Source organism: Poecilia formosa, unplaced genomic scaffold (assembly GCF_000485575.1).
Source record: "Poecilia formosa unplaced genomic scaffold, Poecilia_formosa-5.1.2 Scaffold84, whole genome shotgun sequence".
Classification (NCBI taxonomy): Eukaryota; Metazoa; Chordata; class Actinopteri; order Cyprinodontiformes; family Poeciliidae; genus Poecilia; species Poecilia formosa.
The window spans coordinates 833440-845008 of NW_006800023.1; the positions used below are offsets into that span (position 1 = coordinate 833440).

At 37.8% G+C, this 11569-nt stretch overlaps 1 protein-coding gene across 2 annotated transcripts in view; it reads left to right on the top strand.

Annotated features, from left to right (window-relative positions):
• Nucleotides 1-11569, top strand: part of edar (ectodysplasin A receptor) — a 49501-nt gene that overhangs the window by 25326 nt on the left and 12606 nt on the right. For both annotated transcript variants that reach the window (XM_007557129.2, XM_016673881.1), the window contains exons 4-6: nt 948-1067; nt 4701-4882; nt 9058-9143. In XM_007557129.2, the coding sequence (XP_007557191.1) occupies nt 948-1067; nt 4701-4882; nt 9058-9143 (388 nt within the window). The remainder of the gene's footprint in view (nt 1-947; nt 1068-4700; nt 4883-9057; nt 9144-11569) is intronic.

Consider the following 11569-nt stretch of genomic DNA (forward strand, 5'->3'; position numbering starts at 1 on the left):
AGATTTTTTTATTCATGATGAAATCACCCAAAATCAAAAAAATTGTAGTTAGCATAAGATGTATCGTCATTTTATGCACAGATAAGCTTCATAATTTGAGATGCAGAACATGTGCCCTTTAATGTTGTTTCTCAGATATTAGCTATCCAAATTAAATTGGTAAATCATGCTAAAGCTCGTGAAAAATGTTTCTTTGTTATGCATATTTTTTTAAACGTTGAAATTTGAAAAAGCGAATGTGTTGCACGATATCTACAGAGAACTTCGGTATTAACCAGTGATATTACACGGTTCTCTGACTTTCTCAATGGTTATTAAACTAAAAAAAAAAGTGCAATGACAAACATGCTAATGGTTAATGCATTTATAGACCGTAGGTAGCAGGTGTTGGAAAAAAAATGTGCAAAGAACTGGGATGTGCAAATAGTAGGAGTGTCAGTAAAGTTTAAAGAGAACCATAAAAAACAAACCTTTTGAGATAAAATAAATATTTGCATAACAGAACATATTTAATCTTTTTTTTTATTTATATAATAAAAAAGTAGTGTGTTTATTCTGCTTACTAGTGCACATCAATATACAGTGAACAAGATCTAAGACCACTTCGCAAAATCAGATTTAGTTTAATTGATCGCAATAGTAGATAATAATGCCAGGTATGGACGTTCCCATTATTCACTGACATATTTTTGTACCTTCAAAATGATATGATCACACACTTTATAACTACTTGGGTTATCTCGTATTAACTTATAGCAGGTTAGCTGAGCCACTACTGAAGATCTACCAGCCTTAGGTGGTGCAGTTCCTGTCAGTTATTATTCTGTCAGTGTGACCGCATTAATAGGAATGTCTCATTTGTGTCTTCACAAGCTCTGTTTTGCAGTTTCCACATTTGTCTTCACTTACCCTGCTCTCCACCTGCCTGTCTCTGCGTCCCCCCCCAGGTGTCTCGTCTGTTTGTCAGTGCCGAGTACTCCAGCTGCGGAGAGTACGAGTTCTTCAACCAGACCAGCAACAGCTGCCAGGCCTGTCCTCAGTGCCAGCCAGGGCAAGAACCGCATATGGTGAGGGCATTCTCAAACACACATATATGATTTAGGGAATCATTTTCTGGCCTGCTTTTACTGTGTTCCATTTGTTTTGGGTTTTTTTTTTTGTTTGTTTGTTTTTCATGTGTTTAGACTCTCCGGTTTAAACCCAAAGTATTTCCGTAAGGTGGGGACACGAAGCTGGAAAGATGATCAACATTTAAACTCATAAATACCAGAAATATGGAAATTACGACCCCAGCATTTGTCAGCTTCGCTCAGACCACCCACAATAGACACACAGATGAACACACATTCTTAGATGCACAGTGAAGGGTGCTTTAATTCAAATGCACAATTCCCTTATGGTTTATTGCTCCCATTTACTCCAATGTGAAGGCATGCATTACGCTGAATGATTTGCAGTAGTCACAGAGTGATTTAGGGCTCGTCAGTCAGTCTGCAGACAGCCAAAGTAAACACAGAGCAGGTAAATGCTTCGTTGGGAACCCCAGGGTGCCACACCCTTCTTAAAGAGATAGTCAAGAGTGAACATAGAGATGTGTAATTATTTGGACACTGCAAATTTTTCATAATTTCTTTCATTTCAGATGTTTTATGTATTTGTGTCTTTACATAACACACGAATGTGCAGATATTTAAGGCTCTCTAAACTGAATCTAATGTGAGGAGGCAAGTAGCTCCAGGATGTAGGCACTTTAAAATTGTCTGGTTAAATAACCCCAAATCACTTATGGAATCATATAAATTGGGACCTAAAAAAATGAAACTATTTAATTTGAAAAAAAAAAAAAAATGATGGAAATTTTTCAAAACTGTGCAGGCTGTCTTCCTACATAACATGCATGGCACCTTTTAAAAAAAAAAAAAAATAAAAAAGAACAGATTTATTTATCTTCTCAGAGACATCCAGTAACAAACAATGACAGGTTTGGCTCAATTTTTGCTATTATAAAAAAACATAATGTATAAATGTTCTTAATTGTGTTTGACAATTACATTGGCAGATCAGACGTATTCTCTCTCCAAAGAATTTAAATTAAAAGCATAAATGTGAAAGTAAGTTATTAAACAAGTATTATCAAAATAAACTTGAACTTGCCACATGTTAAATTTACTGTCCCCTCGAACTCCTCTTCGTCCTTGTATCCTCATGTCTCTATTGACTCCTGCTGACTAATCAAGTACTGGCACAGAAATAAACACCATCAAGTTTTATGGATGTTGAATGTTTGTAACTTAACTCATGAAGTGGTTCTCAGTTTTGCACACATCGTTTCCATACCTCAAAGTGGACTTCAGTTTTATTTTTTTGTTGGCTTTGCAACAGTGGAAAAATGTGTTGCTTTTTGAACCTCAATTTCCCTTTTCCTTCAACCATGCAGTCCTACATTAATCATGCATAAACATGTTTTTTTTGTTTGTTTTTTTTTTTTCTTCTTCCTCTCTTGTTTTTTTCTTGTATACTTATATTTAGTTTCCCTCAACAACGTGACGAGTTCCAACATAAAGATCCACTCGCCTCTTTGGAGAAATGTGTTAAGCAGAGAACCCTTTGATAAAGAGTAATGTAGCCATTTGTAAGTGAAATCTTCCTTTAAAAAGTTAAATCATGAGAGCCCTCCTCCTCCTCTCCCCTCACACTTTCTCCTGCGCTGTTCTGGTCCCCCGGGTGGAACAGCCTGTAATTCACATGTTCTTTTATTTCCCTGAGGTTTCCTTGCATGTGGGTGAGAGTGTGTTTTGACATGCTTTTAATCAAGAAACAACCATCCTCACAGCAGAAACTTCACAAAGAACATGCCCCCCACACCCTTAGACAGATGCGTCACGTAGTGACAAAGCCACTGAAGTCCCCCTTTCAAAGGGTTGCTTGCATCCACCTTTTGGTGTTTGTTTGCATGGATGAATGCATATTTCATGGCAACATGTCCTCTTATTTTAGTGAGTGACAAATGTCAGCTGACGCTCAACATCAGAGCTGCAGTACCTTTCAACGTATTTCCATTATCGTACACGCTTTGTCAAATTACAACCACAAACCTCAGTGTATTTTATTGGGCGCATAACTGTTTAGATAGATGTTTTTTCACATTTATTTACAAACAAATATAAAAAGTTGGATCCAACGGTCCATAGTAAACACGTTTGTCGCCTGCAGTTTTGCACATCTAGAGACAATTTTGCTAATTCCACATTGCAAAATAGCTCAAGCTCAGACAGATGTGTGAATAATCTTTTTTTAGGTTTTGCCCCAGATTAATTAGTTTTAGAGGCTGTTGTCCTGCAACTTTTAGCTGTCTCTCTGCTTCAGCACATCTGCCTCTAATATTAGTCCATTAGCAGAGCTTTGTAGAGCTTGACTGCATGCCAGTGAGGCAGCTTTGTCATTTAGTTCAAGTATGTGGACAAGGGACACATATAGAGCTTACTGACTCTGGCCCTCAAAGAATGCAGTTTGAGGCCACTGATCTGACCCACAGCATGACGTTTCTGCCACCTTGTTTCATCATTGGGATAATACGTTCAAGCTGATTTGAATGTATTATACCCTCTATACCCACTCATTGTCGATAAGTGGGTATAGACAATGATTTGTACATTTATCATTGTCTATACCCACTTATCCAAAGTTTACTTTTAGAAGTCTCTTCCTGTCTCCCTTGTTACCTGAAAGTTTTAGCTGCACTGCAGCTTTTCTTCGATTCCACCTGTGATCTTTCTTACAAGTTATCAGTCATTCCCCTCGTATCAATCTTATGTTATGTTCCCTCAAGGCCAACGTTGAAAACATATGTAAGAGTTTCACAAAGGCATTTGCTTGTTGGGTTTTGTCCATCTCCCAAGCTCAAAGAAGCATTCAAAATGCCCACAAATTTGCTTTGAAAAGAAGAAGGCTTTCAATCACCCTGGAACTGCTTTAAGGCAATGAACAGGAGCAGAGTCACAGTAAGCCTGCAGACAAAAGATCCAAGTTTAGCTTTAACCCAAACCGACACAATCCTGCTGATAGCTCGGTGAACTTTTCCATTAAACAATCACGCTCAAAGTAGCGGATGTCAAACAAAAAGGGCGAGAATATTGAATTTCTTTTACAGCCACCCTACTGTAGCCTAGATCTAGGAGGCACAGGCCTGTTTAATAGACAGATGAAAGTAAAAGGGAAATTAAAGATGAAAGAGGGGGCAAAGAAGAGAGAAAGAGTATGTTTTTGTAAATGCGAGCATGTGTGATTTTGTGTGTGGGCCATCCGGCCTCCCCACGGAGAGGAAGCACCATTTGAAGAAGATGGATGCAAGAAAACAATACGATGACTTGGTCATCTTAAGCACTACCATGCATGGAAAACTGTACACACACACACACACACACACACACACACACACACACTGAGGACCTCTGTGACCAATCAGATTTCTCTCCTGTCATCTCAGAAGAGCAAAGCCAGATTTGTGCTAAAGACAGTTCTGGAAACAGATGGGTGTTTTTAAGTGTTTACAGTGTGCAACCAAATTTGTGTGTCCACATCACAGTAATGAATAATTCCATTGATGGGAAAAGCACATTTAGAATGATGTAGGAATTCATTTTTATTACTAAATGATTTAGGATGTCTGTGTGTATTTAAAATACGGATGTGTTTTGCAGAACTGTGGTTACGGTATGAAGGATGAGGACTTTGCCTGCATACCATGCGCGCAAGGGAAATACTCCAAAGGAAAGTACGAGATCTGCAGGCGCCACAAGGACTGCGACGCTCTCTACAAAGCCACTGTCCGTGTAGCAGGAACTGCTGAAAGTGACGCTGAGTGTGGACCATGTTTACCGGGGTGAGGCATGCAAGTTGCTCTGCAGATTGCAACGATTTCGATATCTATGTGAAGTGTTTGTTGTTGTTGGGACAATCGACAAAGAGGCTCTAGGTTTAACATGAGGAAACTCACCTATCGGGCTTTTCCTGGCACATACTAATTTCCAGATTTCATTGAGTTCTGACCTTCAAAATCTGATTTAAACCTGTCTGTCGCGAGAGGACCCTAGTCAGGGTCCTCGGCGCTTGCCGCAACAAGATCGGTTGAAAACACATGCTATACATTTATCAATATAGGCATATTGCATATCCACGGATCGGGATAAAGCTCTTCTAAATGATAGAAACAATATTTTCTACCTCAAGGAAAACCTGGATTCTGATCTTTGTTCAAGTAACTGTTGCAATGCTATTTAAAAATGAGTTATTTCAGCTCTAAAAATATATGTACCTGTAACTGTAAAGGTGAATAACAGCTTCTTACATGCATCTTTCCACTGTTAAAGAAAACAAAACGACGCCCAATGTCTGAAAAATTCACCTGGTAACATCTGGAACTACACATTTGCTTCTTGCTTTGTTTTCTTTTGCTTTTATTCCCACTCAGGCTTTAAGATTTGTGAGCTACGTGGCGTGTTATTTTCTTTCAAAAGCCTCCTGTAGATTTGCCCCATATTTTTTTTGCTCAGGCGTTTGCTGTATATCTTTCACTGTAATTTTTGTATTTTTCAAACCATTTCTTCCACCAACATTAACATTTTCAGTGCTCTGCCCGGAGCAATATATTACCCAGGCACAATCCATACACTTCTTTACTTTTCATCACATTTGAAATCTATTTTCTCTACAAAACAATCCCATTTCTAAATTGAACTTTTATGTGGCAGATTCAGTTAAAGGGAAATATGTATAATTTCTCCCATGTAGGTCCTGGTTAACCATATATTGCTTCACAGGAGACAGGTATTTTATGATCCTAACATCTGTAAAAAGTTGCTTTCCAAACCCAAAGCCAAAAGTTGTTTATGTCCTCTGCTGGTCCTGCCAGCTGTTATTTCCTTTACTGCAGATAAAATAGTGGCTAGTTGACAAACATTTTTCATAGCTTCTACTTTCTTTGCAGGAACTATATTTTATATTTTGAGTCTCTGTGAATTTGGGATTTTAAAACATGGCTAGAGAAGAACTGATACAAAAAAAATGGTACAGATTAAACCTTGGGACCTATTGTAAATATCCCCAAAAATGTGGCCTAAAGTTGCATTCATCATATCATTTGTGTGATCCTTAAGTTAAATAAAAATCTAAGAGATATCTGTGTGCAAATTGGGATCCAGATAAAATGCAGCCACAAAACCTTTAAATTATCTAACCATAATGGTTTTAGATGGCTAATTTTGTTGCCGTTTTATTTACATTGGGTTTCAAAGAAACCTGCATGCGTAAAAGAACGTTGATATAATACAGCAGCGCGCTACTAATAATGGATGCATTTGTTTACGGATCAGTTTTAAAGTTATTCATAGCCAACAGTATTGTCACAAAAAAGAAAGAAAAAAAAAGCACAACTGACGGCAACCTCTGTAGAGAAGCTGGTTTGATCAGACCAGGAGTGATGGGATTATGATATGATGTGCTTCACTGATACAGATTTGTTGTATAATTTCATATTTATACATTTCAGCCATTGTTTTTGTCCAGATTTATAATCCATGGTATCATCAGAATTAACATGCAAACTTCACATCAATGATATTAAAGTTGGATAAAATGTGACATGAGCATTCAGACTGCAGGCACCTTGAAAACAATCACATATGCATCAGATTTAGTACCACACTATGGAAGTGGCTCAATTTGCATTTTTGGGGGGGGTAAAAAGATCAGAATTGGGCCATTCGGACAGCCAAGAAAAAGTCAGATATGGGTCACACATGGGCAAAAAAACAAAAACAAAACATTTAGACTGCTGTGTGAACATAGCCTTTCTTGCTCTTTGCGTCGTGGCACACTGGTGCCATCTGTAGGGCATCATTGACTCATAGTCATTTAATCACCCACTCATAAATAAAATCACTCAGTCACCTCAGAGTTTAAACTGTAAAAGCACCCTGGCATTACTTTCCTTTTCCGTGACTTGTCCTGATTACACGCTTTAAAGAAGTTATTAACAGGATGTGCTCTGACCTGCTCGCCAACAACTAATTCAGGATGAGTTATGGCACCGATGCAAAATCGCCTGGAAATCTCAGGATTACAATTAGCGTGTTAGAGGACGCCTTACGAGTGAATTGTAGATTTGATGAGGAGGCCAACACAGATTCCATATGATTTAGATTTTTTTGTTACATTATATCCCAGAGGTATTTATACTCCTTAAACTTTTAAGATATTGCCATTCTTCACACTTCAAATCATATTGGGGTCAGCGTGGTAAACCAACCCAAAGAAGCCCACAATTGTGAAGTAGAAAAAAAAAATACATAGTTTTCAAACACTGTCTTAACTGCAAAGCTTAAGCTTAACCGGAGAATCCCATGAGGCTCATGTTGATTATGATGCCGTAAAAATCCTTGCATAAAACCAGGATCCCATGATAATCATCTGGACTGATCTAAGAACTCTCATTTTGTTTTACTTGCAGCCTTTTACCTTTGCCCATTCTTTTTCTTTTGACAAGATTTAAAAGAAGATTTATGCATACACATGACTTTGTAAATCTGACAGACTGAAAACATATGGATTTTTCTTATTTGCATGGAGTTTTAGTTGAAAATCAGCATAGATTTTTTTTTTTACTATTATGTGCCAAAACTTTCTTTCTGGATGACTTACATGGACTGTATCCATCTGCATGGCTCCATCATTTTCTTATGTGGAAAATTATTCCCAGAGGGACAGAAAAATTTGATTATCAGACTTCAAAGTGGCTTCATGAAAACTGGTGCGCAAAAGAAACTTGCAACTCAAGTTAAAAGTCAGGATTCCAAGTAACACAAATAGTGGGAGGGGTCCTGCCTCTAAAATTATATGGTGGTCTGTTCACTGTTTGCATATTCTACTCAATAATCAGCTGGTGAATGGTTTTGATATTGAATCTGTATCGTTAAATTTATTCAATTTCTTTTTTATCAGCATGGATGGAGAATTTGAGCTTCATGGCTGATGTACAAAGAACAAAATGCTTCAACATTCAGCATAACATTGACGGACATAACATGGATGGTTGATGAAAGCGCATTCTTTAACATCCATCTATTCTGATTAGACGGCTTCCAGATCACGTTCGGTCTGAATTCGGCCAAGAATGTCTGGTAAAAACATTAGCTGATAAGTGATTTCTGGCCTTCAGAGCTCTGACAGAGAAGTTATATTCCAGGATCATCGTAATTTACGAAAGAAAGCAGTAAAACTCACTAAATATTTGCCAATTAGGGAGAAAGATGTCTCTTATCTTGCCAACTTTATAGTTTGATAAATGTAACAGGAGACCTTGGGGATAGTTTAGGGAGAATGAAACTAACACAGCCTAATTCTCAATGCCAGTATGCAGAATATTTTTGATTTTTCTTTGCAAATGTAATTTAAACAACCTGTATGTTGCACTGTATATTGAAATTAGCCACAGTGTGTTCTCACAGTTGGTCGATCCAAATGTTTTAAGCTGTTTTATGTTACAGGTGATCAGTTCTGATTTATTTATGTCATTTTGCACTGAGATGTGCTTCTGTTATATGGTGCACCTGCAGCTAACTTCAGATTACCTTCAGGCTGTACGCCTGCTGTGTAGAAACTGAAAAGCTGTTCTCATGCCCCTGAGCATAAAATGATCCAATAATGTTCATCTGTTCGGTGTGTTAGCATCTTTCTTACCTCCCTTACTTCTTCTTTTTTCTCCTGTGCAGCATGATCTTTTTATGACTGATGGCAGTATCTGCACTAAGCCATTTTCTTAGTGCCTGCAGGGCATCAATTATGTGCACTTCTTCACAAAGTCAAATTTTTCACCTTAGTCGCTTCTCCACGCTTTTGCACTAAGTGCAGAATGTTGGGAGGTCATTTCAGCTGTGTGTACTTATTGACAGTTTTAGAAAGTTTATTTTTTCATCTTTACATTATTTTTAATGGTTAAAAAAAAAGAATAAATAAAATAAAAATAAACCGTTGATGTGATTTCATGTTTATCTTTTATAGGTATTATATGTTGGACAACAAACCCAGGAACGCTTACGGGATGGTCTGCCATTCCTGCCAAAATGCCCCGAGCAACACAAAAGAATGTAAGATTTACCATCCTTTGCATTATATTCTCGATTTTTTGTCGTTTAAATTCTCTTGCTACCATTGTCTTCTGGTTGGAATTGTCTAGCTTAATGCACATGCAACAGCTTAGCTGATATCACAAAACACAAATTTGGCTTCCTCAAATTTGGCTACGCAGTGTGAAGCTTTTCTGCCACATGGAATGGAAATAAAACGGGACAGGTTAGGTGGAAGCAGATGCTGAAATGCCCGACTAAGTTTTGGGAAACAGAAACAGCCGGAGGTCGCAGGTTGTGCTGAGTTTTTCCAGACACTGGAGTCACTTCTCTACCATGTGGGCAAGTTTGACTTGCAGTAACAAGAGTGTACACACTACTTCCCTGCTGGTGCTGCTGTTTTTCTAGTTCCTCTTGAGTGTTTGGCAGCTCATCGATAACATCACTGTCTCACTAATCATCCTGCATACCTCCACACTATCTGCACATGGATCTGTGTGTATGCGCATGAGTGCAAATCCAGCTCAATTGTTCTTACAGGTTTTTTAAAGAGTTGCACCAACTTGCTAAAGCTTCTAAAATGCATACTGGCATAATTGTCTTGATTTGTGGACACGTTTCGTATTTCCAATGCCATGTTGTGACATTTGTGTACTCACAAAAAATGCCTATTGATTCACTACAGTTTCACAACCCCTAATGCAGGGCATGTTGCATGTATAAACCTTTTAAAATTATATTTAATTCTGATATAATGTTCTACATAAAACATGCTTCAAACATGGAAATGATGTGGCTGAAAAACAAAAAAAAAATCCCAAATACTTTTAATAATTTTATTTGTAAAGTATTTAGAAATGCAGCCGTAATTATGTTCATCTTGTTTTTCCAAGTAAATTCCTGGGAAAATACAATTAAATTTGTGTGAAATGACAAAAGGAATAAAAACAATTTGAGGGGTTGCCTTGTTTCTCTGTGTTCTCTGTTTGTTGCCCAGATTTTTTTTACTTAAATCCATTTGCCAAATTGAGCAAATGACATTTTCTCACTCATTTTTTTCTGATTGTTTTGGAAACAATATTTATGGACCTGCAGCTACTCAAAATCCCCTTGCTGTGTAATTAAAGAATCCGGAAACAAACGTTATTCTTCTTCTGTCATATTTAATGTGTGTGTTTTGAAAGACGTTAACCCCAAAAAGTGGTCTGGGCCTGTAGAGAAGGAAGAGGAATCAGCTACACAACAGCATTAGTACATAAGGTCTATACATAATATTTTAATTGCGTGCCATCTCCGCAACTTACCGTTGAGTTCACCTGTTTACTTCCACACTGAAAACCTCTTAACAAGAAAACCAAGGTCGATTCCCCTAAAAGAAAAAGAAAAAAATTGTCTGAGGTCTGAGTTTTATTTGCTTTGGGTGATGGCAGGCTGACACTTGCCATGTAATCTGTAAATTACCCTGGCTCCTGCCTAGTGGTGCTTGTGTGATAATTAAAATTTCGGCGGGTATGAGAAAGACGGATGATTAGCATGTTTTTACTTGCCTTGATGCTACTCTTTGGCAGGTTGTGATAAAAAGCTGTAGGCCCTGCTAATTTTCTCCTTTCTCCCTGTATTTTCTATGGCCTTCAACGTCCAAATTTGTAGCTGAATACACACAGCCAATTCACCGTCAATACTCAGTCTTATTCTACAAAGTCAACTCTTGCTTTCTACTACAAGACAAATCTCATCTTTTCTGAAAAAACAAAACATACATAGTCATTTATTATAATGTTTCTATTTGAATTGTGTTTGTGCTTGTAGCTCATAAAAGTTAAATATTTTTATGCCTGATAATCTGTAATACAATGGCAAGCACAAAGAAGTCAAGAATACTCCAGAAAATACCATCATTATGTTTTAAATGCCAATTTAGGTCTTCAGCATAAAACAATATGTCCAACCAACACAAAGTAATAATAGCACATTCTAATGCTTAAGCTTGAGTTCATAAAGTCAAGGTTTACCGGTGACTTTTCCAGTGACGAGTAGGAAGGTAGGAGAAATGCTGTCTGCAAGCAGCAGCTTGGGGACCTAACAAGCCGGCATCCTAATGGTGTATTATAAAGCCAATCTATAACAATGCCAGTAAAAGAAATAAACATAATTTGAAATACTAAAATACTTGCACCATTCAGGTAGATGTTGCAGTTCCTCCTCCTGTTCTGACCAACATTCCCAGCTTGCATTGAATGTTTGGAGCACGTCCGCTAAACGTTGTCTTGAACGTCCACCGAACGTCCGGTGATTACGTTTGACAGTGGCAGCTCACACATTTCTTCAATCATCTCGTGTCACCAGAACACGTCGTATTTCAGGGTCGCACAGTGATTGTGCATATAATGAGTCCGTGTTTTATTTGTGGAGACAAAACTGCAATACATTAATGAAAGTTGCTGTCA